The 27,659-nt window shown below is 33.9% G+C and overlaps 1 protein-coding gene and 2 pseudogenes across 1 annotated transcript; 1 reads left to right on the top strand and 2 right to left on the bottom strand.

Annotated features, from left to right (window-relative positions):
* Positions 1–605: 605 nt before the first annotated feature.
* Positions 606–1,510, top strand: LOC18596409 (protein PHLOEM PROTEIN 2-LIKE A9-like). The gene is made up of 3 exons (XM_007024849.3): positions 606–759; positions 842–933; positions 1,018–1,510. The coding sequence occupies exons 1-3, from the start codon at positions 706–708 to the stop codon at positions 1,397–1,399; spliced, it is 528 nt and encodes a 175-aa protein (XP_007024911.3). The 5' UTR covers positions 606–705; the 3' UTR covers positions 1,400–1,510.
* Positions 1,511–7,038: 5,528 nt separating this feature from the next.
* Positions 7,039–8,599, bottom strand: LOC108662576 (GDSL esterase/lipase At4g16230-like; annotated as a pseudogene).
* Positions 8,600–21,366: 12,767 nt separating this feature from the next.
* LOC18596410 (GDSL esterase/lipase At4g16230-like) lies at positions 21,367–26,321 on the bottom strand (annotated as a pseudogene).
* Between the last annotated feature and the right edge of the window lie 1,338 nt (positions 26,322–27,659).

A 27,659-nucleotide genomic window follows, 5' to 3' on the forward strand; every position in this document is an offset into this window, starting at 1 on the left:
AATTGAAGATTCCTCAGCTTTAAATCAAAAAACGTAATGTCAAAACTTTGAGCTGTTGAAGAATAAAATTCCTTTACTTAAAAAAACTAAAATACAACTAGAAAAATTTTTATATGACTCATATTTTACGTGATAGAGATATATTCTTAATAAATTTTGAAAAGATGTTTTATCGCTTATTTTCTTTCTTTTTGGGGTCGACCATGGGGAGGATTTCAGCTTTCAACTTGTTCAAAATCAAAGTGTTTATTTTATATATTCTTAATAGATTTGATCGCGGGTTATAGATGGAGAACTGATTAGCCCTATTTACATTTTTTTTACAACTATTTTTCACTCTAAACATATATATAATACAGGAGGTGGAAACTTGATCGGATATATAAGTAATAACATTAGAAAAAAAGACATGTTAATGACCTAAACAAGTTGAAAGCTGAAATCCTCCCCAATGTTAACCCTAATTATAATAAATAAAGATACCCTTCTTTCGGTAAAGTTATAATGGGGCGTTTACATGATTCTTTTCGTTTTCCAACTTGTTTCGGTGTGCTTTCCTTTGAGGGGTCATATTCATGAATGCAGCAAAATAGAATTCCTTCCTATCTCACACCCTCTTTTTCCTGCGTATAAAATCACTTGCCTCACCTCACATTCATTGCAAAATATATAGGCCCCTCCGCCTTCAGCACTAACATATTCACAATGGCTACCAAGCCTCATCATGATGCAGACGTCAGCGCTATAGCAGAAGAGCGGGTAATTAAGCATATATATGATTATCTCTTTCTAACTCAATACATTAAATCTTGAAATCCAATAGTAAAAATTATTTTTGCAGGGTGTTTATACGTTTAAACCCAGAGCATTTAACATTGTATGGGGAAATGACAGTCGCTACTGGCGGATTCCATCTCGCCCAACATCGGCACGGTAGGAATTAATTAATTTATGTTACTATATTATTTGATACTTTCTTTGATTATGTTGTTTTGAGTGTTAAAAATTTTATTGTAGGAATAACAATGATGAAGTTGCAGAGCTGGTTCAAGTGTCCTGGCTTGAAGTAACCGGTGTAGCCAAACTAGAAAATTCGAAAACTTATCAAGTTACCTTCACACTGAGCTTCAAAGAGAATGCATCTGGTTGGAGCGGGTGCCCTGTTTTCTTGATGGCTAAGGTAGGGAAGAAGGGAAAGTACAAGTGGAAAAGGCTAAAGGAACTGGAATCCCTTCCTAAGGTACCGACAGAAGTTCCAAGCAACAGTGAACCGTTCCTTGTTGAAGTTCCGAAGGATGTTAATGACACAAGGCTTTATTTCGGTTTATATGAAGTGTGGAGCGGGCAATGGAAGAAAGGTTTGAGAGTTCACGGAGCAACCGTCAAGGAAAAGAACTGAAGAAAGATATAGATAGCTTGGTATATGTATAGGTGTGGCATGGTTTTATTTTGTATTGCATATGGTAGATCATGAATAAATGGGACTGAATTGTAAGTTTCATAACCTAAATAGATCCTAAATGTGCATCAAAATATAAATTGACACACCAAAGATATTAAATCATAACCTAGCCATAAATTTACAGCCATCAGCGTTAGTGAATGAGGCTTAAGGTGATATATATATAGGTTCAAAGCCATCAGATGTATCCTGCACAAAGAGAGAAAATTTTCACTGGAAAAGTCTGTTTGAATCCAATTCCAAATAAGCTGTCTCCAGGCATACTACTACCAGCTGGTTGAACCTCTTCTAGATAGACTTGCTTGGTTCTTTAACTTTTCATATGGTAACTAAATAAATCTCTTTGATCTAGCAATTCATCCAATGCGAAGCTTGCAAATGATATGGATCTGTAACAAAATACTAAAACTTAAGCAGGTTTTTTTTTTTTTAAAGAGTTAGTGTCAGACAAGTTTCATTAATCCCTTCTTCACTTCTTCTCTCTCAGTACGGCATACTGAAAGGATATATTTGCAGACAGATATATTAAAACTTAAGGCTGCTGCAAAAGCAAAATTGTTGGCAAAGCATCTTATCCTGTTTGCTTTAGCATAAAGCAACTGCAAGATGCCGATAATCTCATCTAAATTCGACACACAACTTTGCGTAAGGAATATATAGTCTGGAATGGATGGCTGCAAGCTCTTGGAGCATGCTCTTCAATTTAATGTTGTATAACTTGGATTGTTCATTGATGGAAGCAACACAAGCATCGGATGGATATTGGTCTCTCTCAAAAGGGACGCACCCAAGGATTAGGATTGGGGCATTTGTCACTGCAATCTTTCTGGCATCCAAATTGTAAAGCATCTACAAGATAGAATTAGAAATCTTTTGCAGCTAGATTTAATTTACATAAACAAACTAGAGAAATGCTATTTGTGTCTATTGAACTTGTCCAACTAGAGACAACAAAATTTGCATGCCTCCGCCATTGAATGTACAAGTTTTGAACAATGGTCGGACAGTTTCTGTTAAGTTTTAGATTGACTAGAATTCTAAATTTTATTTGATTAGGATTCTTGTTTGTGTACAATATTAACTAGTTGTATGGTTTTAAACTTCTTATTCCACATCGAGTCCTAATCACATTCTATTTTAGACTTTTATACTATAAAAGTGGATCTCTAGGCTTTAGAATTAAAAGTAGTGCTTTGAGAGCTCTAGAGAGAAAATACTTTGTAATTCTGTCTTTTGCTCTAGGTGGAGCTAGAGTGGTTTAGGTGAGTGTTCTTGGGAGGTTATTGAGACAGAGTGTGCAGGGGATCTTAGGTTGGTTTGGGGAACCATAAAGGTCAATTTATTGTACTTTAATTTCTTAATAATAGAAGAACAGTTTCACTCCGTAGACGTAGGTAAGAGGCTGAACCACGTAAATTATTGTGTTTTTCTATTTGCTTAATTTCTCTGGGTTTTATCTTTGTTGTTTCTTGGGTAATTTTCACAACAAACTGGTATCAGAGCTTCCGATTCAGTAAATTCAAGATTCAACAAGGATGTCGAAAGTTACTAGCTCTATGAATTTTTTAATTGAGAAGTTTGATGGGAAGACTAGTTTCACGCAGTGGCAGAGAAGGATGAAAGATCTCCTTGTACAACAAGGTTTAATGCGCCCATTGCTAGGAAAGGAGAAAGGGCAACCAGATGACATGAAGGATGTTGAATGGGCAGAGTTAGAACAAAAGTGTGTGAGCACTATTCGGTTTTGCATTGGAGATAATGTGTTTAACCATGTTATTGATGAGGATTCTGCTCCAAGATTATGGGAAAAGTTAGAGAAGATTTACTTGGCGAAAAGTGTTTCTAACAAGTTGCAACTTAAGTGAAAGTTGTATCGCTTAAAGATGGAGGAGAATGGAGACCTCATGAAGCATATGAATGAATTCGATGGAATCATTGATCAGTTGAAGAAGGTTGATGTGAAAGTGGAGGAAGAGAAAAAGGCACTATTGTTCCTGGCTTCGCTTTCAAACTCTTATGAGGTATTTGTGGAATCTCTTATATGTGGGATGGATACAATAACGTTAGAATAAGCACAAGCAACGTTAATGTCTCATGAAGCCCAAAAGAAAAGTAAAGAAGGGGATAGAGATCCAACTGGCTTGGCATTGGTAATTGAGTCTCATAGGAAGAAGTCAACCGGTAAGGGATCTAAGGGTGGCAAGTCTAGATCCAACAATGTTCAATGCTTTAAATACAAAGGGTATGGGCATATTAAAAAGAATTGTCCTACAAAAGGGGATGAAAGTAACGAGAACAAAGGTGAGTGTGCTTTCGTTGCTGAAGGTAATGATTGTGATGTCCTTACAATATCAGAATATATGAATGCAAATTCTGATTAGTATTTAGATTCTGCTCTTGCTACTCACATATGTTATCAAAAAGATTGTTTTGATTTACTTCAAGAAGGGGTGGTTGGGAATTTGACTTTGGGTAATAAGTCAATAATAAAGGTCATGGGTCTTAGAGTGGTGAAAATCAAAATGTTTGATGGGGTTGTGCGCTCTTTGGGTGGTGTGACCTATGTCCCAAAGATGTGAAGAATCTAATATCGTTGAGCCTATTAGACTCCAAAAGGTATGGATATTCTGCTTGTGATGGAGTGGTAAAAGTCACACAAGACGATATGGTCCTGATGAAGGAGAATTTGCATAATGGCTTGTATCGTCTAGAATGTGAGGCCTCGAAAGGATGGGAATAGTGCACAGGAGATGGTAGCTACCAAAGTGAGATTTCATTTGCCGATGAGGTGATGAAAGGTTCCCATGGTGTAGACAATGGTGAAAGGACGAAAAATATTGCCAGTAGTGAATTGGAAGGGTCGTCGAGGTCCTTTTTTGAAGTCAATTAGTACCATTGACTTGACGGCTACACAGGTGCATTGGCCGTTTTGTGGAATCAAGTGTTGGACCATGCTTGATTCGGTATGTGTAGTCGTGGTAATTATAAAGGCCAATGATTTGAAAAGTCTTATGCTTAGAGAGTTGTTCAAGGTGTTGGAAAGTAGGTGGAGTTAGGAAGTTGCAATTAAGTGCGACTGGTGGAAGAGGTTTAAGGAGTTTGAATTCAAGTCAAAGGTGGAGATTTGTTGAGTTTTAGATTGACTACAATTCTAAATCTTATTTGATTAGGATTCTTGTTTGTATACAATATTAAGTAGTTGTATGGTTTTAAACTTCTTATTCCACATCGAATCCTAATCACATTATACTTTAGACTTTTATACTATAAAAGTGGATCTCTAGGCTTTAGAATTAAAAGTAATGCTTTGAGAGCTCTAGAGAAAAAATACTTTGTAACTCTGTCTTTTGCTCTAAGTGGAGTTAGAATGATTTAGGTGAGTGTTCTTGGGAGGTTATTGAGAAAAAGTGTGCAGGGGATCTTAAGTTGGTTTGGAGAACTATAAAGGTCAATTTATTGTACTTTAATTTTTCAATAATAGAAGAACAGTTTCACTCTATGGACGTAGGTAAAAAGCCGAACCATGTAAATTATTGTATTTTTTTGTTTGCTTAATTTCTCTAGGTTTTATCTTTGTTGTTTCTTAGGCAATTTCCACAACAGTTTTAATGGGTATAAATGGCACAACTTTATAACAGATACTAGTTGAATAGGTGGAAAAAATACTTCCTATAAACTGGGATCTAAACTTGGAGATCAAATTATCCAAGTAACTAACACCATTAGATAAGGAAAGCTTCCTCATTATGATATCATTCGAGCCCATTACAACAAAGTAGAGTGCTTGTCTGAGCAGTCTTCGAGCTGCTGGTGCACCAATTCTTGAGATGCTGGTTTGCCTAGTCTTTGCAAAGTTACCGACTTGTTTATCCATGCAAATATAAGCACCCTACATGAATAATGATGCATTAATACCCATTCATCAATTTCGTGTGAAACCTTTCTCTTTCCTATCTTCTTCCATTATTCCTCCCTAAAAAAATATATAGAAAATGAAATCCTTTACCAGTAATTAAAAGAAGAAAGAAATCTTACAAATTTGAGCTGAAAATGTTAAAATAAATGACATTGCATTTGTAACCCTAAACCCTAAACATGATGCCAAACCAGCCCTAAAACTTTAAATTGATCCCTAAAAAAGAAGGCTTTCATATCCCCGCAAACTTCTACCTCTTACTATAATCTACACGACTATACCAAATAAAGAGAATATGGGAAAGGAAGGCTTATTTTATTATGTAATTAAATTATTGATGTTTAGTCTTTTTATTCACTTAAAACACTCCACTTGCATATGTACAAAAATTTTCTGTTTTTGAGAATGTGCTCCATCTCTTTGTCCCATTAATAAAATCTTGATGAGTGACATAATTAACGAAAAGTAAACTTTTTTTAATTGGAAACCTTTGTTATGCTTAAGGAAAGAAAATTTTCTTTAATGATAACCCTTTCTAATATTTAATAATAGGCTAAAATATCCCCATCCTTTAAATTTTAATCGAAATTTCAAACAGGTTCATTAATTTTTGAAATGGACATTCCGTCCCAAGAATGCAAACATCGTTAACAGAAATTATAAAAAAATTGAAATGCTCTTTTTTTTTTAATTTAAAAAATTATTGTTATATATTTTTTAAAGAAAAATAGAGAGCACCAAAGGGAGGAGAGCAGTGATCGGTGCTCCCCAAAGGAAATGAGCACTAGATTGGTGCTCCCAAGTGAGGGGGGCTTCATTGCTCCCTTGACGGGGAGCTTTTTTTTTTAATTGATAAAATTATATAATAATAATTTTTAAAATTAATCAAAAAATATTTTTTTTATTTATTATCATGTCATCGAATTGATAAAAACACTAACAGCTAGACCTACTTGTCTATTGAAAATTATTTTTTGGACGGAGTATCTTTTTTGAAAACTAATAAATTTTCATATAATTTCGATTAAAATTTTTAAAAAATAAGACATTTTACGTTTAATAATATGATATATGAAATATATTCTTATAACATGTTTAATAAGGAGAATGATTATTCTATTTTCTCTTATTCTAATGTGAGGCCCAATTAGTTTGATTTAAAATCAAACTTCGAAACGGTCTTTCCTATAAATGGTACTTAGGGAGAGATTAGAATAGTTAATACTGATCCACTTTATAGTATTAATTATTTGGAATTTCAAGAAATAAAGTCTAAATAATTGTAAACAAAAATAATCCTGCTTATCTTGTGAAATTATTAATCTTAACGTATAAAAAGATTTTCTTTTTACTCATTTTTCGTTTTGTTCTCTCTCTGCCTCATCTGCCTCTCGCACCGTCTCTCTCTAAGCAAAGCCTAGCTCCACAATCATTGTCTTCCTCCACAACTGTCGTCTGTCGGCAGCACATCCAAACTGCTTTTTTTTTTTTTTGGCTTCCTGTCACCGTACTAATAAAATTGATAGCAAAAGTAATGCATAGTGTTGGGAAGGGATTCCGCACTATTAAAATTGATGTAATACATTAATTTATTATTCGATTGATGGGTTTCATATCGATCCGAATCCTCATATCGAATTCAATGCATTTTAAAGGTTGCTCAAGAATTCGTAAGTTGTCGAATGTTGATTGGCGAAACATAGTTGAGGCCACCATCTAGTGCATGCTTTGCTGTAATCAGATTAGCAGTCTCTGTTGGATGGAATGGCTCCCAGAAGACATACTTGGTTCTGTCTCGACAAACTCGAGAGAAAGACTCGCATGGAACTAGACCACCATGTTGTCCAATTACTTGACAACAAGCAGATTCTGCATTTTCAAATCCTGAAACAAAAAGAAAAAAACCCAGACAGACAAGCGCATCAAAGACTATTAGGAGATGCAAATTTCAAACATTTCCCATTTCCAGATTCCAATATCATATCAACGTCAAAGGGCAAACGTAAATTACCATATGATTTATAGTTCTGTAATGTGTCCTCTGAAATTGCGTAAAGATCTAGATAAACAAATGTTGATCCTGCAAGATTTGTTGTAAGCTCTTGGAGTGAGCTCTTCAACCTAGTGTTATATAACTTGGCTAATTCATTCAGGAAATCAACACAACCACCTTGGGATGAATGTCAATCTTTCTCAAAAGCGATGCACCCAACGACAGGGGTATTTGTCACTACGATCTTTCTTGCATCCAAACTGTAAAGAGTCTACAAGGTAGAATTGCAATTTTTGCTGTTAGATTTTAGCTATTATATATGTAACACATAGTTGAAGAGAGGAGTTAGCTTGAAGAAATATTTACTGTGAGTTGGGATTGAAATTTGGAAATTAAATTATCCAAATAAACATCACGAGAAGTGGAAGCCTCCCCCGAGAAGATATCATTTGAGCCAATCACAACCAAGTAGAATGCCTGTGTAAGCAGTCCCTGAGCTGGTGGAACACCAATTCTTGAGATGATGTTTTGCCTAGTCTTTGCGAAGTTGTTGATTTGTTGATCTATTCAAATTGGAGGCCCCTAAAAAATAACGCAGCGAATTCCATTAATCAAATTTTGAATAACTACCGAGGTAAAAGGCTGTAATCACATTTTAACTCTATAAAACGGGAAATGAAATCCTTTACCAATAAATAAAAGAGGAAAGAGATAATCTTACAAAGACTGATCCGGTGGAATTAAGAATTCCTGATCCAAAGGAAGCGTAGTTGACACATTTCAAAACCACATCTCCGGTAGTGTTCGGGTTCAGGTAAGGAGGAGTGAAATTCTTAAAACCCATTTCCTCTTCTGCGGAAACAAAAAATTTTAGAAAATAACGAAGCTCTCAACAACATCTTAAGTTGTTCCCATAATATATTCATGATCTGATAACTATCTGAGGTTACTTCACAACAGAAGAGCAAAACTTGCCTACAATGTCACCAATTGTTCTAGCGTTGGTATATCGTCCGGATGGACTTCCATTCACAAAGTCAATGCCATTTGGAAACATTGGCATTGCATCTGTGTCAATGTAGTAGTTGTTGCCTACATCAACCAGAGAATCTCCAAATATAAAAGCAGCAGAAACATTTTGTGCAGAGCAGGTGCCTGGCGAGTAATGGATGTCTAAAATCTGATACATTACATGGATGATGAAAACCCTGTTCGAATTGGTGCCCATTTTACCAAAAATTTACCAGAAAATTCCCTCAAAAAAACTAATTTGTAGATTGATTTGGATGTATTTGCAGAGATAAACAGTAGTCTTTTATCCTTGTAGCCATCCAGCAAACTGGGAGGTGGGAAAGGACTTATTAAAGACAGATTGTTACATTGATGCATTAAATGGTAAAGCAAGCACAGGTACTATGGGTACTAGGAACGAAGAATGAGACAGCTGCATTAATATACCATCAAGGGTTTTCAATCTTAAAATGTGATTGATGACTAAGATTATATTAATTGATGATAAAACCAGGAAAACCAGAGAGACGGAAAGCTTTGAGAAGACGATGAAGCAAGTCAGTGAATTGTCAACTGAATTTTCATTAACCAACTCAGTCATTACAAAGGTTTATATACAGAACCTCTCAGCCGATAGAAAGACTGATTTCTCAACTAACTATACAACTAACAACTAACTTGACAAAATTATTTACAGCACATTAAAACTTATTAGTAAACTGTAATTCCTAAAATTACAATATCCAACATAAATACTACATGTGTTATTGTCCTACAATACTCAGAACTATAACATCTTCATGTTTAATACTCCCCCTCAAGTTGAACTATGTATGATATGCACATTCAACTTGGTTATAAGTCTCTGAAAAACTTTTGGCTGTAAAGCCTTTGTGAACAAATCTGCAACTTGCAATACTGTGGATACATGAATAGGCTCAATCAATCCAGACTTGACCTTTTCTCCTATAAAATGGCAATCCATTTCAATATGCTTAGTTCTCTCATGTAACACTAGATTCTTGCATATATGAATGGCAGACTGGCTATCTGTGTACAACTTTATGGCTGTTGAATTTTCAACTCCAAAATCAGAAAGGAAATGTTTCAGCCATATTACTTCACAACATGTAGTTGCCATTGAGCGATACTCTGCTTCAGGACACCCCGCCCAGTCACTATCTGAATAAGCAGAGAGTTGCAAATCAAACTTAGAGCTTAACAGAATTCATTATCCTGGTGACCCTTTTAGATATTTCAACACTCTATATGCTACCATAAGATGTACCTAACCTGGTTTGTCCATAAACTGAGATAAAGTTTGCACAGCATAGGATATATCAGGTCTTGTAAAAGTTAAGTATAAAAGCTTTCCAATGAGTTGCCTATATAGTGTTGCATCTGTTAGCTGTTCATCATCAGTAGCCTTTTTAAATTTGTGATTGTAATTAATAAGGGTTGAAACTGGTTTTGCACCCAAAAGTCCATGCTCTTCCAACATATCCAAAGCATACTTCCTTTGGCAAATTGATATACCCTCCACTGATGTTGCTAACTCAAGTCTAAGAAAATACTTAACTTCTCCAAGATCTTTTAGCTTAAAACGTGAACTCAGATATGTTTTGGCATTAGTTGATAATTGAAGGCTGTTGGAACCAATGATTATGTCATCAACATAAACTAGCAGTGCTACAAAACCACCATTATTTTTATTCAGAGTAAACAAAGAGTAATCTGATAAAGACTGAGTGAATCCATATTCTGTCAATACTACAGTAAACTTTGCATTCCATTGCATGGAAACTTGCTTTAATCCATACAAAGGCTTGTGTAATTTGCAGACTAACATAGTATTAGGAGGATACTCCCCCTTAACTTGATAACCAGGTGGTAATGACATATACACTTCTTCATCAAGATCCCCATTAAGGAAGGCATTATTGATGTCTAATTGAGACAGGAACCACCCTTGAGCTACTACAAAGGCAAAAAACAGCCTGACAGTTACCTGCTTAGCAACAGGACTAAAAGTTTCTTGATAATCAAAGCCTTCAATTTGACTGTATCCATTTGCAACTAAACGAGCCTTGAATCTTTCTATACTACCATCTGCCTTCATTTTAGTTTTGAAAACCCACTTACAACCAATTGCATGAGAATCAGCAGGTAGTGGAACAATACTCCATGTGCCATTATCCTCTAAGGTTGTTAGTTCAGCAGTCATAGCCTCTTTCCAATGATCATAGTGAATAGCTTGACAATAGGTAGTAAGTCATGAAGTTGAGATAAAAAAGCAGTGAAAGTTTTGTGTTTGGAAGACAACTTGCTAGAAGATAAAAACTGTGCAATAGGATAAGCTGTGATAGAATTTGAAGAAAAGGGCAAATGAACATCATAAATTTCTAAGTATTTAGGTAATTTCCTAATTGTCGTGACGTGCGGGTCCGGGAACCCGTCCGCCAGACGCGGGGCGAAAATTAAAATCTCAAAGTGTGGGAGTCGCCACCAATCTTTTTTATCTAGGTGTGATTGGTCACCTATTAACTCGATTCTTAATCGACGAAGCCCTAAATTAATTTTAGGTCCGTCGAAAGAACGAGAACTGGTCCACGTTTTTTAGAGATGGGTTCGGGAGTGCGATTACGCACGGAGAAGGGTTAGCACCTCCGTGACGCCCGTTCTACGAACGGTACCATTTAATCTTAAGTTATCTTAATATAGCCTTTTCTTAGTTTAATCCCTATTTTATTAATTAAATTTTTATTGAATTGTCAGACTGAGTTATTCACTTGGTATTACGTATGCATATGATGCAAGCATAGAATGATGTCGTGACTTGTTTATTTTAAATGATGGAGTCGGTAATCTTTTATTGGAAAATTATTCGAAGACTATCCCAACGCTTTGGTGAAGTCTCGAAATTCTCCTCACCTAGAGATATCCCCGGAAGAACTCGTCTCTACGAGCTCCTCGGGAAAATCCCATCATCGGGATTCCCGCGCCATTTGCAAAATATGAGTGGCATGCAATGACAGTGTAAAATGATGGTATCTATATGCACGCGTTTATTGATTGGTGAAAAAATTTGGTTATTTATTCATTATTTATTATTTATTTTTTAGTTGTCTATTTAAATCCATATTTGTTGTTGACCAATTTTTACTTGGTTACAAAGCTTGTCTAATAAATAATTAATTAATTTTTAAACGATTGGATTGTTTAGTAATATTTATCTAAATTAACAAAATTTTCCATATATATTGTTTTCTAACAATGATTATTAGGCTTAATGGGTTTTGGAGTTTAGAGTTCGGATTTATCCCGACGCTTCGGTGAAAATCCGTCCCTGACTTCGTACCCGAAAATATCCACCGGAAAGAGGCAACTCTTTGCCCCTTTTTGGTGGTAATACTCAAATATTTATTCCAATTATATTATTTATTATATTTATTTATTTATTTTTCATTTTTATTATCATTATTATTTTTTATATTTTTATATTTTTATATTTTTTTATTAAAAAAAATGTAATATAATGTATATATATATTTGCATCATTAATTATTGTTATCATTATTTTATTTTATTATTTTATTTTAATATTATTTTTTTGGCCTCCAAATATATTTATAATATTAACATTTTTTATTATTTGTCATTGTTATTATTTACATTTATATTTTAATTTTTAATTTTATGAATTTTTATTTTTGTTTTTTTTTTTATTTTTTAATATTAAGTATAAATATTTCTTTCCTAAAAAAATGTATTTTTATTGAAATGGGCTAGACCCAACACCAAGAAGCCCAAACAAAACAAAACAGGAAAATGGGTTATACCTTGTTGGGCCGGAAGGATGGCCCAAGTGGTCTGGGCCTCGTGGAAGTCTGCCTGGCCCGCTTCCTTGGTCCGCTTGGCCCTCTCCTAAACGCACCGTTTTGGGGCTCTGGGGACTCCCTCAAACGACGTCGTTTTGGGATCGACCCTTTGGATTCTTCCCTCTGCCAAAACGACGCCGTTTTAGGCCTTGGACTCGGGTATATAAACCCCGCTTTCGTCCTTTCCTCTCATTTTCAGCCTTTCAGTTTCTCTCTCTAGCGTTTCCTCTCCCTTCTCTCTAAAACTCTCCTCTCTTCTCTCTTCGCCGGCGCCGGCGTTCCCCCCTTTCTCCTCTCGGATTTCTCTCTCCTAGCCGGCGAATCGCTTCGCCTTCCGTTGCCGGCGTCAAGCTCTCTCCCTTCTTCTCTCCCCCGGCCGTTCCTTCCTTTTCTCTCTCTCTCTTTTCTCTTCTCAGATCTCAACCCTTTTTCCCTTTTTCTTTGTTGTTGCTTTTTGTTCTTTGATTGTTTGTGGCTAACTGTTGTTTTCTTTCTTTTTGCAGGGTTTTAAGGAGCCGGGTTGTCCAATTTTTTGGACAACCCGGTGAGGGGGGGGTTCTGGCACCCCTGGGGTTGGTGGCCAGAACCCCCATCCCGCGTAGTGGGTGGGGGATGGGACGGCGACGGGATGGCTGGGCGTACGCCCAGCCATCCCGATTTTTTTTTATTTATTTTATTTATTTTTTTTTATTTTTATTATTTTATTTATTTTATTTTTAAAATTCATGTGTCTACACTAATTCTGTCACTTTTTCTAGGAGGCATAGAATCAACAGGAATAACAGAACAATCAAAAGAAGCAAATTCAAAAAAGTCAACTATGGAGTCAACCTGTCTACTAGGAACAAATTGATTAACTGAATTTGATGGAGAATTTAAGGAATTTGAATTTTCAAGCATGTCTAAAGGATCAAGGGAAGAAGTTGAAGATGTGGAAGCATTCAAAGGTGCATGAACAGGAGGAGACATAGGAACAATATCAAAAAAATCAGAATTAGACTCATGCACATAAGGTGTTTGATAAAATGCATGATCAGAAGAAGTCTGCTGATAAGAATGAAAAAGGAAAACATGCTCATAAAAAACCACATCTCTTGAAATGAAGACTTTGTTAGCATCAAGATCATAGACCTTATACCCTTTAACACCACTAAGATATCCTAAAAAAATACACTTGCCCGTTTGTCAAGTTTTTTCCTATGTTGACTAGGAGTTGACACAAAACACAAACTACCAAAAACTCTAAGGTGATCATAGTAATGAGGTTTTTTGTACAACAACTCATATGGTGTGCATGTAAAGCCCGACCTTGTAAAATACTTGTCATGATATACATGTGATGGATAGCATGTTTACATATTAGGAGAGCCCCGAAAAATCGACAAAAGTCGGTACTGTACCTAGAGGTACAATAAAGTTGATCTAAGCCTCGAACTAGGTCAAATAGGGATTTTAAGGTGAATTTAAAAATTTTATAGTTCAGGAATGACTTAAAATGATGATTTGGAGTTCGAGGACTGAATTGGAGTCAATTTGGAATTTTCATGTTCTAAGGATAAAATGGTAATTTTGTCACTCGAGGACAAAATGAAAATTTTTAGAAAAGATTTTGATCACATTTGACTCATTGGAGTATGATTTGAGTTTGAGAGGTAAAAAATTTAAATTCTGACATTTTTGGAGTCCTAGGGGTAAAACGGTAATTTTACGAGTTTATGGGGGTAAAATTGAAATTTTAGAATTTTACACCACCTAACACTTGTCATGCCCATGGATTTCAGCCATTAACATTTTACATTGTGGATAATTGAAACATTTTATGTGGTGGAGAGAGATTGCTTAATGGATAAGTATTACACATGGACCAATGGAAACATGCCATGTGTCAAGCTTGGATCATTCTAGAATTTTCTTGTAAAATCTATTTAAAACTATCTTAGTCTCATCCATATGGCCGGCCAAAGCATGAAGTGAAGAGGAAAGGAAAGAACACAAACCCTAGGTGGGAAAATTGAAGAAAAAGTGTGGGATTCCAAGGAATTAAGCAAGATAAAGTGAAAATTCTTTATTTTTACTTGAGATTTACAATACCCATGTTTTATTTTCTTATTTCTATGGTTGAGAAGTATGATTTCATAGTGAATAAGTGGTATGCAAAATGGGTATGGAGAGAGAATGATCTTGAATTAGTTTGATTTTTAGGTATGTTAGTGTTTTTAGGTGATTAATGATGTGTAGCATGAAAACAAGTGAAGAAAACTACCAAAGGTTTGGTGTCCATCAATAGCCGAATTCTCTAAGTGAATAATGAGGAAGAATGGGATGTTATTCTAGGTGATTTGATTAAGAAATAATAGTTTTTGGTGTAGGAATTAATGAATTATGAAATGAAAATTAAGTAGGAAAAATCATGGAGTTAGTGTACCATTGTTGGCCGAAAGTTTCAAGAAGAAAAGTGAAGATAAATTTTGCCTAATTGTGTGTTAATTAGTTTGTGTTTGGTGAATTGAGGGATTGGAAAAGAAATGGAGCAAGTTGGAGTGAAATTGGACGCATCGACCAATTTATCGAATGAAAAATCGACTTAGGCCAATATCGGGTCTAGATGGCTACCCGTGCATTTTTCATTTCATATCATGCATATATATCGAGCCTGAAATAACTTATGACTGTTAGACACAATTTAATTGGAATATGTCTCATGGATTATGGCTAGATGGTGAACCATTGGATACGGGTAAAGGACTGTACCCGCGAACTGAAAATAAGAATATTTCTACTCCTAATATAGTGAGTGGACAATTTATCGTCTTAAATATCTAGAGTAATTATACTTGTTTGATATTTTTATTAAATGGTGAGTTTAAATTATAAAATATTATGTTTTCCAATTAAAATATTTTTTAATAAAAATAAGATTTATACTGATTTTGAAATCAAATATTGTTTTGAGAAAATTGAGTATATGGAGACTGTGTTGAATTTATGATTTTATATGTTATTGAAATTGTGGCTTATGACACTATGGTAGCATGATGGTTATATTTTTAGGGTTGACATGAAATATATGAACAGTTTTTGATTGGTCTTGATAGACTGGATTAAATTTTATTCGCCATATTATGCTACTGAAAGTTTTATGGGTCTTGTGGTATATTAAACGGTCATTTTAGTGGTGGGGGTTTTCGTGGACTACCTATGAGAGGGGCACGGTAACTCAATTATATACTTACCTCCAGGGGGAGATGTTGGATGAAGTATCTCCTGAGGTAAAATTTGAGTGCACCTCACGTTCGGGCCACCACCTGAGAGTGAGACTCAGCCAATGCCAAGGAACGGTTGTGTGTCAGATGCAAAAACATGTTTATGGGTATAGGACATTTAACAGCCTTGGAGGTCTCAGTGGGATACCTTGACGAAGGTACCCGCGAGAATGATTCTGGCAGGGGCCAAGTTTAAGAAACTCATAAACCAAGAAATTTTGATGAAAAGAAACTGTTTGGTATAGATTGAAACGAATTTTGCGTTATGAACATTATTGAGCTATAACGTTTTTATATTATCTTCATCTACTCGGCTTTAGATGTTTTTGATGGTAATTGTTTACTCACTAGGATTATGTAATCTCACCCCTCTTCCTATCCATTTTTCAAACTCAGGACAATTTTTTGATAGTTGATTAAGACGAGAATTAATCTCGGAGTTGCATCCTAAAAAGTAAGGGTTCGTAGCCCTACACCTTCTTGGTCAGTTGGGGGCTCACGTATCACTGTAAACAAAATTTCATACTTTAATTATTTTTATTACTATATGAATAAATTTATTTTACTATTATGCTACAAAAGTTATTTTAGGAAGACTTTGAAAATATTGTGTTTTAAGAACAATAGAAAAAAAATGACTAAAATACCCCTATGAGGCATAAATAAATTTTCATTGTTTTTGGATGGGAAAATGGTCCATATCGTTTCAAAACACGATTTTAGTTACTGTCAATCACAGGGGAGGTAAGAAAACTGATATGAAAGCCTTGCGAGATTTCGGTCAGCATTCAGGGTAAAGAATGTTTGACGAGAGACTTCGCGACGGTTGTCACGAGCTCGATGGGAGTTTCGAGTCGTGACAGTGCAATTGTGAAGAATTTTGCTAGGCATCTTATTTATAATATGGATAGCAGTAAAGACTGCATAACCCCAAAAGTGAAAAGGAATTTGACATTGATGCAATAAAGCTCTAGTGACAACTAAGATGTGTTGATGTTTCCTCTCTACTCTACCATTCTATTGAGGAGTCCCAACACAGGTTAAATGATGAACAATTCTTGTTTTTGCATAGAAATCAGTAAGATCAAATTTCTGTCCATTGTTTGTTCTTAAAATTTTGATACAAGCATTGAACTGAGTTTTGACAAAGTTATAAAAATTTGAAATGATAATTAAAACATCAGACTTGCATTTCATCAAGAAAATCCAAGTAAAACGTGAGTAATCATCAACTAAAGTGAGAAAATATTTTTGATTAGAAATGGTAGGTATTTCATAAGGACCCCATATGTCTGCATGAACAATTTCAAAAGGACTAACAGTTGTTTGTACATGTACAGGAAATGGTAATTTTTTTTGTTTTGCCATAGGACAAATTTCACAAAGCAAATGCCTAGAGCTATGAACATCAGAACAATGCTTGTTTATTACATATATTCTTTCTACTGGTGCATGACCTAACCTGAAATGCCAAAGATCAAAAACAGGATGTACAACTACACAATTATGAATAGAAGAAACATTGATTGATGAAATGATCTTATCAATACTATGTTTTGACAAAGCTTGTTCATCTGCATTAACTTGCATGAAATACAACCCTGAAATGACTTAGCTAACCCAGTCACCTTCCATGAAACCAGATCCTGAACAACACACAAGTCATTAGTAAAACAAACACAATTCTTTTGTGAACCAATAAGTTGACTCACTGAGATGAGATTAAACCTAAAACTAGGAACACACAAAACATCTGTTAAAGTAAGAAATGGTGTAAGTTGGATAGTTCCTATATGAGAGACTAAAGCTTTAGTGTTGTTTGGAAGTTCAACAAAACAATTAGACACTAGTGTGGCAGAAACAAAATTATCCAAGGTATAAGAAATATGATATGTTGCTCCTATGTCCACAATCCAAGAATTTTGTTTAATCATGAATTTTGTCACATCTTTATATTTGGATGGAAGATTATTTTTAGTGTTAAAGTAGACATGACCAGAAATAATACCTGAAAAAGCATAGTTGACTAAAGAATGTTTGTTTTGCTGATTGAATGTAAAGACAGATGCTGAAGCAAAACCATCCTTACCTTCATTAATGCCAATACCATTCTTATTCAAGAAACTCATCGGCTTGCTTACTTGTTGCCTAATGAAAGACATCTTAAACATGGTGTTATTTCCAACAACCTGATCTTCTTGTGCAAATTGTTTCTCCTCAATTGCTGTAACATTATTCACTAACTTGCCTCTCTTATAAGCATTTTTACCTTTGTTGAACTTGAAATTCTCTAGAAAACTTATCAGTCTATAACATTTTTCCTTTAGATGACCCTTCTTTTTACAATGTGAATAAATCACCTCCTTTTTGAATTTTTTTCTTTTCATCAGACACATTGTCATAGCAGCAGATTCCAAAACTGGTTAACCTTGTATCAACAGAGCTCTTTGTGTTTCCTCCTTTAAAACCAAGTTGTAAACCTTGTCCAAAGTAGGTATAGGGTCTAGCATAATAATCTGTGACCTTATAGCAGAATAGGAATCATTGAGGCCATTCAAGAATCTAAAAACCATGTCTTTCTGATACTGATCCGAGTATTTTTTGAAGCAATTAGGATTGCATTTCCCACACTCACATTGTGGCAAGGGTCTATAGTTCCTCATTTCTTCCCAAATACTTTTCAACTCTATGAAATAAGCGTCAACAGATTTCATTCCCTGAGTGACATTCCCTAGAGTGAATTAGAGGGTGCAGACCTTAGTGTCATCAGGTTGTGAGAAGTTTTGTTTCAAAACACTCTAAATTTCAACAGCAGAATCCATATAGAATATGGCTGAAGCTATTGGTGGAATGACTGAGTCTAAGATCCAAGCTACCATTAAATTGTTACATCTAGTCCATGAATCAAACAGAGGATCTATCACAGCAGGCTTCTAAATGGTTCCATTGAGAAAACCTCGCTTATTTCTAATCAAAATAGCTAAGACAAAAGATCGACTCCATGGAACATAATTGTTGGTACTAAGCTTAGGGGTAATGACCACAAAACTAGGATGATTTGAATGATACAAAAAAAAGGGTGACTATGGATCTCGAGTCAGTGAGGTTGTAGTCTTAGAAATTATAAATTCTTCCATCGAAACCAGAAATTTCAAGCTCTAAACAGAAATTCAACAGATATTCCTCAAAGGCAGAAAACAAATCTCTTACTGATTAAAAAAATGTAAACGAGAAAAATAGAATCCCTAATCTGATTTACTCTGATACCATGATAAAACTAGGAAAACCAAAGAAAGGGAAAGCTTTGAGAAGACGATGAAACAGGTCAGTGAATTATGAACTGAATTTTCATTAACCAACTCAATCATTATAAAGGTTTATATACAGAACCTCTCAGCCAATAGAAAGACTGATTTCTCAACTAACTATACAACTAACAACTAACTTGACAAAATTATTTATAGCACAGTAAAACTTATTAGTAAACTGTAATTCCTAAAATTACAATATCCAACATAAATACTACATGTGTTATTGTCCTACAATACTTAGAACTATAACATCTTCATGTTTAATAATTGATGTTAATATAAAGGGTAAGACGTAGCAGGAGTTCCTTAATTTAAATTTGGCATAATACTTGAAAAAAATTCTAGAATTAATTAAGAAAATTTAAATAAATTTGTATTCTTTTGTCATGTTCAATCAAATCTATATACTTTCTTTTGGATCAAATAAGCTCTTATGATTAATAGTTGATTAATTTTCATTAAGTTAAATGCCACTTGTCATTTTATATTTACATGGTGCTGACGTAGCTTTAACGAGAAGGGTAAAATATACCATATGATAATGTTATCATGTCACATTAGCATATCACGCTATTATCAATTATGATATGTTAACATGTTATGTTATCATCAACTATGACATTTTAACATACTACATTAGTGCCACATAGTATAAAATGACAAGTGACATTTTCATTAAGTTAACTATTAATCATAAGAACTAATTTGACTCTAAATAAAAAGTATACTGATTTATTTAGTTAAAAGTAAAAATATAAAATTTGAGTGAACGTAATAAAAATATAAAGATTTATTTAAATTTTTTGAATAATTTAGAGACTTTTTTAAATATTATGTCTTTAAATTTCTTATGAAAGACAACTTTAGTAAGAACTTGGAAATTAAACAATTAAATCGATAAAACTTTTTAATAGACACATCATGTATAAAAAATATTAAATAATTTAAATAAATTTTAATATTTTATTGAAATATATAATTAGAAAATCATCACATTAACGTATATTTTTAATTAATTATTGATACATTATTAATCCAACTATTAATAGACTATGTATAAATATATTCTCACTTAACAAAAACCATTAATATAGTAATTACTATAATATCACTTCTTAGGTTTCATGATAAGTTTTCTTACTATGTCAAAGGCAAAGCTAGCTTGCATATATATTAGTATTATTTAATAACCCCGACAACAAAACTCTATTGTGTCACATATGTCTGCTACTATTTAATAATAAGTTGCCTACATAGTGTAACTTTACAGTTTTACAGATGGTCCGCAGCCAATAATACGATTTACATTGTTTTATAGGCCCATCACTTTGTTATTTCGGTTCCTAGATCTGCACCTACCACAATTTTTCTTCTATTCTAGTTATGTATTCTAAATAATTTGATTTAAAAAAAAAAAAGAACAGAAACAATAATAAAAATTTTATTCATCTTATATATATATTCGAGCAACTTACCATTTTCCCGTCTCAATACGCAAAGACAAAAAATCGGCTATAGCTTCACAATCTATATATACTTTTGCCACTCCAACAACAACCTCGGCTCAGGGAGAGTAGAAATAGGTGATGCCTATCACTGCTAGCATTTTGGCCCAATTGACATTTGAACAAATTATATATGACCAAACTTTGTGCTTACTTTCATTAAAACATCAACTTGAACTTGAACTTAAAACTAAAAAACTTAACTTATTTGACATTGCGTTTGCAATTCATACAGAAGTTTTTAAGAAACTAAAAATGGTGCTCTAACAATCTATTGGTTTTCAAGATCCAAGGAATTATAATGGTTTGGTTGCAATTGCAGATGAAATGCCATGGTTTCACAAGATGGAATAATATACAGTTGCTTATAATTTGGGATCCTTGGTGTCGGCAAGAATTTCTTGAATCCCAATTCTTTGGATTCATGTAATGAAATTATATATCTCTACAATCTAGAATAATTAATCAACAGCTCAAATAAATTGATAAAACACTTTTTATGTATAGTAACATTGTAAATTTTTAATTTAAATCTAATAATCACATTGTCATCAAATAAGTCAAAAGTGAAAATTCGTTGAGTTTTTAATTGACAAGAACTCAAAATTTTATTGAAGGATTTTAGTTTGTGTATGACATTAAGTAGTTATATTATTTTAACTTCCTTGTTCTGTATTAGGTTTTAATCATATTATAATTTGGACTTTTTATACTGTAATAAAGGATCTTTAGGCTTAGACTAGTAATGTTTTTAGGAACCCTAAAAAAGGAACACCTTGTAACTATTAAATAATGAATAAGGTTAGCTTGATTGACATAAATTCAAATGTTACACCAGGTAGTACATATTGTGTTAGGAAGGGATTCCTTATCTGTTATTCTTGGATGTCATCAATTTTTCATATTGCTTTAACATTTTATTCAGATTGTATGAGACTCACAATCACATATGCTGGGTATGAGGTCAACAAATTCACCTTTCAAAAAAAAAAAACATTTTATTCAGATTATTTGATAAGGTTGCTGATCAAGCATTAGCAAGCTGTCGGATGTTCATGGGTGAAACATATTGAAGGCCACCATCAAATGCATGCTTTGCTCCAATCAGATTAGCAGATTCTGTTGGATGGAATGGATCCCAAGAGACAAACTTTGTTCTGTCTGGACAGACTCGAGATAAAGATCCGCATGGGACTAGACCACCACGCCGCCCAATTACTCGACAACAAGCAGAGTCTACACTCTCAAATCCTGGAAAAGAAGGAAAAATATGTCATCAAGGAGCAGAAAAGACTGCAAATTTAATTCATTTTCAAAATTCCAATCGTTTCATAGCGTCAAAAGAAAAATGTGAATCACCATATGATCTATAGTTGTCCATGATATCCTCTAATATTGTAAAATTATCGACATAAACAAATGTTGATCCTGGAAGGTTGGTTGTAAGCTTTTGGAGCAGGCTCTTCAATCTAGAGTTATATAACTTGGCCAGGTCATTCACGGAGGAAACACAACTGTCGGGAGATGAACGTACATCTCTCTCAAAAGAGATGCACCCCACGGGAGGGGAACCTCTCACTATAATCTTCCTAGCATCCAAATTTTAAAGAGTCTACAATGATGGTAATGCATTTTTGCAGTTAGATTTCAATTATAAGCATATATAGTTGGAATGAAATGAGAGAGTAAGCTGGAATAGACATTACTATGAGTTGGGATTTGAATTTGGAAAGCACATTATCCAGATATTGAGTAATATCCTGCGTTGTAGAAACCTGCTGGAATAAGATACCGTTGGTACCAATTGCGAGAAGGTAGAGTGCCTCTCCGAGCAGTATTTGACCCGCTGTTGCGCCAAGTCTTAAGATGATGTCTTGCCTAGTTTTTGCAAAGTAACTGGCTTGTGTATCCATGCTAATACGCTCACCCTACAACGATAATCCATTCCATTCATCAGTTTCATATGAAATGCCCATTTGGTTTGGCTTATATTTAATTTAGCTATTGTTTAAAAGTAAAAAATTCATCAAACAGAATTTCGTGAGAAGGTTTTAAAAAAAATAAAATTAAAAAAAACTTTTAAAAAAAAAATTCAGGAGCTTTCTCTCTTCATTTTTTTTTGTTAAAACAAGCAAGTTTATTAAGAGAGCTATTTTTTCTTAAAAAAATCTGAAATTTTGCCCATTCCTAGCTCTTTCATTCCTTCGTAAGGATTTACTTGACAAATAAATCAAAACTACTTGATTGAAGATTCACTTTAACATATATGTATGGTAACTCAAATTTTGTGACTACTAAGATTCGAAGGTTGTTCAAGCCTACAATCACAATCAATATCTTTAAAATGGAAAAATGAAATCCTTACTGAGAAGTAAAAAAGAAGAAGGAATCTTACAAAAATTGAGCCGGTAATAGTCAAAATTCCTGCTCCAGAAGAGGCATAATTAAAACTTTTTAAAATCACATCTCCAATTGTATTAGGAGCCAGGTAAGGAGGAGAGTAATTTTCAAAACCCAATTCCTCTTCAGTAAAGAGTTCTGGAAACCATAAGAAAATATATTATTTAGTATTGTTTTATTAATAATTAAAAAACTCATAATTTTGAAGTGAAAAAACAAAAATCTAAAAAAAAATTTAAGTTAATATTCTAATTAAATTAGTTATAATTTTTTAATTGTTTTCTTTTATTTTTTTTCTATTTTCTCCTTGTTCTTTCCCTTCTTCTGGTTCTCTTTTTTCTAGTGTGGAAAAGTATAATGGTTGTTTTCTTTTTCATCCCTTCCTTCTTCTATCTCTCCCTCCTTCAATTTCTATGCACCGCAATGACTTCAACCTAAATCATTATTACCAAGATACCAACAACATATAGTGGATTTTTCAACAATAACTACAAAAATTTAATAAATTTACAATATTTTACAAAAAACAATTATTCAAATTTTATAAAATTCCGCTATGTGGTGTTGATGTCTTAATGATAATGATTTTCGGTTGTAGTCACACTAGTGCACAAAAATTGAAGGAGGGAGAGATCTCATGGTCAAATTATGCAATTAGTTTATATACTCTACCAAAGTGGTGAATTTAATTCAAATTTAATCCCTATATAATGATTTGTAAAAATCAAGTCTCTTTACTTTCCAAAAATGACAATGTTAGTCTAATATCTTAGGAAAATTTTATTATCTATACTGATATAGTATTTGGTTGTGTTGACGTGGTATTTTCTTGTTAATGTAATATTGAATTTGATGATATGATATTTCACGAATGATGAAATAGTAATATCGAAGTAACCTGACCAAGTACTAACATAGATTTTATAAGTCTGGATATGAAAATGTAAGCTAATGGTTTCAAACAGGATTGAAAAAGAAACAAATCAAAAATACAAATAAGTTTCTAAAATTTAGAGAAAGGGTGCTGTGAGATAAAGAAAAATTGAATTTTATGTAATAGTGAAAAGAGTGTTGTGAAATAGATAAAAAAAAAACACCACATCATCATTAACAGATCATTATATTCGATGCCATAACAACAAAAAAATGTCATGTTAGGATAATTAACAGAAAAATTTTAATAATATTAATAATTGGATTAACATTGTCAATTTTAAAAAATATAAAAACTTAAATTTATAAATTATTGTATAGGGACTAAATCTACTACTTTGTCAAAATATAAGGACTAATTATATAATTTAACCGAAATCTACTTGGGAGAGATAAAGCAAGAAAGGGACCATTATATATTTCGACTCCAACAAGAAGAGAACAAGATAAAGGGAAAGAACAAAGAGGAAATAGAAAAAAAATTAAAAAATTATACATAGTTTAATTAAAATATTTATTATTTAATTTTTTTAGATTTTATTTTTTCACTTCAAAATTATGAGTTTTTTTATTATTTTTAATAAAAAATCCTAAATAATTTATTTCTTTCTTTTAATTTTTCCTTCTTTCACCATTATGTGTCTCTTTTTTTATTTTTTTAGTTGATAAATGTTGAATAAGAAACATGTTCATTATCATTTAATTAAATTAGATTATGATTACTTTTCAAAAAATAATAAGATTATGATATTATTTATTTTTTTATTTTTTAATTATTTAAAAGTAATTATGACTTTTCATATTTATAAATAACGGTTGACTAAAAATAATGAATAATTCAAACAATATATTTTGAAAAAAAAATGAGCAAAATATAGTTACTATATTGAAAGGGTATTTTGTAATTTACCCTACTTTGCAACCATATTAACAAACTAGGCCTAGAGTGCAGCAGGGAGGTTTTAATAGATATCACTTCAAATTCTGTGCAGTAAGTGTTCGGCTAGGACGCCTTCAAAGAAGCAAAGTTGCCAGCCTAACACTCCATTAAATATGGTCCCGAAGAAGGAATATGCTTAATTTCATTCTGCCTTTATACTGCTATAAGACTATATTCCTTGAGTGATTTACTCTGGGAACTATACGAAGATTAGTATTGATGGAATCGCATGAAAGCTGCTTAATTAGTTGTCCCGTGAGAAAGATTTTATCTTTTTTGGTTTCATTTGAGTTGAATTTGGAATTTTGGAGCACACTATTGATGGTTTTTCAGTTTGGAGATGGGATAATAATTTGACTTAGTTTAAGTTCAAGTCATTTTTAAATTTAACTGCAAATTATATATGTACCTAAAATAAATCAGATTTTGAACAACTCTATTGGGTCACATCAGTTCTTGTCAGGGACGGGCTACATGTACTTGAATCTATGGAGTCCCCATTTAACTTTGAAAAGTTATTATTTATATACCATGAAAAATTTTGGTATGTTTCCTCCACTGAGCCCTTTAAAATTGAATAAAAATTTAAAAGAAAAGGGTCAAAATTAAATTTTATCTATTTTCTCGTATGAATGAGACCAAATATATGAAAATTGGTATAGAAGCATCACCTATCTTGGTAACTGGTGTTTCGATGGGAACTTGAACACAAATAGGAAAGATAATGCATCATCAAGCTTTATAAATGGAGCTTCACGATAATCCATGTTTACTACGAGCAAAACTATATTATGATTGTGATTTTAGCACTTTTTTTTTTTTTTGTAAGTAATCCAGAAGTATTACTAAGCATGAAAATTATACAACTGGGGGTGATGGCCACCATACAAAAGAGGTAGGCGGAGCACCAGATCGAAGTTTGTGATAATTCCACAATATACAGTCAACTGATATAAAAAAAATAAAACACGACAGTACACAAGGAAAATAGGAAAGTCAGATCTAATCACAACACAGCAGCAACGTCTAGAAGCCCTGTTTGGCTGAACACCCGTCAGAACATAAATCGTAGAGAGGGCCAGCAAACCCCTTATGATCCCACAACAGATACAGGGAATAACAGACATGCACAACCCCAGCGGAAAACTAAGCAGCAGGGAGGTTCAACATTCCAGAGAAGCATTGCTGTTGTCTCACCGAGAAGCAGCAAGAACTCAAGCACAGACGCAAAGGAAAAGCGTGCAGGCAAAAATCATAACCTAACATATTCCCCATAATAGCATCATGCAAAGACAGAAAGAAGATCATCTGACCTGCAGACTCCAGCTTTGGCTAAGTTGTCAGCATCTTTGTTTGTCTCACTTAGGATATGAACTACTTGCCATTCATTAATCTGTCTCCTGAGCCCCTCAATATTCAGAACCCACTTTCTCATTTGCCAAGGGGCGTTTTTGGGATCATTGACCCACTTTGCCGCATTCGAGGATTCGCTCTCAATGATGATGCCATGTGTGGAAGCCCATCGGGAAGCAACAAAAATCATAATGCCTCTCTGATCGCTGAAAGTTCCGTAAGGCTCAAGCAACCTGGACTTGGAGAAGAGGACTCTTAACTCTGCCCGTGTTGTCCCTCAACAGATCACCGATACCTTCGTCACCCGGAGACCCCCTGACAACCCCATCCACGTTAAATTTGAGTGTGCCGCCCATTTCGCATGTCGAGGATTTTTGGCACACATGGGGAAGCGGAAGATATCCAAAAGTGGTGCTGCAGGTTTCAGGCCACTTTGCTCGAGCCCATAGAGCAACTTTAAGCTTGATAACATCGAAGAGCTGGAGCGTATCCCAACGTTTACCTTGAAAAGCGTGATTTTAGCACTTAATTATATGGTTTCATGGCATTCTCCTTTAAGCTTACTATTCTGAAGTTTGCTAAAATTTTTAAGTTGCTTATATCAATTGGTTACAGTTTTACAGATGTCTCATAGGCCAAAGCCTATTTAATTTATATATACACTCATAAACCCCATTTTCATTGAGAATTCGTCTCTTAGATATATATATATATATATATATATATATATATATATATATATATATATATATATATGCTGAAATGACTGCAATTTTATTCAAGAAAGCAAGAGATACCCAAAAGGATGAGAAATTTAATCAGCCCACCTCAAGGTAACCTTATGAGAAGTCGTGAAGAAGTAAATTTAATCAAAATTTACTTATACTTTGCAACAATATTAACGAGTAAGGTTTGCAGAGAGCTTCAAATAGGCAATCCCTTAGAATTCTCTGCAGAAAACACTAATGTCTATCTCTTACGCGTTCAAAGGAATGCGGGCTGATTTTTTATTTTTATTTTAGCCTTCTCTCATGGGTTTTTTCTGGGATGCTTCGCCGTGTTAAATCTTTTCCGGGTGTGGGAAAGGGATTCTCGCGTGCTCTTGAGTGTGCTTCCCGAATGGACGGAGACCTTGGAGTGAGGCTGGGCTTGTTTTTCGTTTGATTGCTTGTTTCTGTCATGAGGGTTGCTCTCTGCTATGATCTGACACATTGAGTCTCACCCTGTGTTGTCAAAGAAATGACCTGGAGGACTAGGTTTAAGAGGTTTCTATGCAGGATAAAGTTCTCTTACGTCTCCCCTTTGGATTTAATCTGAATCCATTGTATGGTGCAGATATAGAAAGAACAGAGTTCTTGTCGCATTTTTTTGGATTTTATGTTGTATTGATAGTTTTGTTTGTTTTTTCTGGTTGTGTTGGGATGTTCATTGGGTTCTTCAGCTTGCTGGCTAGAATTGTAGTATCTTCACCTGTGTTGATCCAGATGCTACCAGAGGGGTGATTTTTCATTCTTGTTAGGCTGCCTTGTTGAGGCGGGGGAGGTGTGTTCCCTCTGGACTTGTATCTGCGGAACTATCTGACAACGGGTAGGCTCTGGTACTATCTATGAAACCATTTATGCCTTTTAAAAAAAAATATATAGCAGATACTACTATGGGTCTGGGGAGGAGACTATCTTCCTTGACTGATTTAT

This window comes from Theobroma cacao, chromosome 6, assembly GCF_053813885.1.
Source record: "Theobroma cacao isolate CCN51 chromosome 6, ASM5381388v1, whole genome shotgun sequence".
Taxonomy (NCBI): domain Eukaryota; kingdom Viridiplantae; phylum Streptophyta; class Magnoliopsida; order Malvales; family Malvaceae; genus Theobroma; species Theobroma cacao.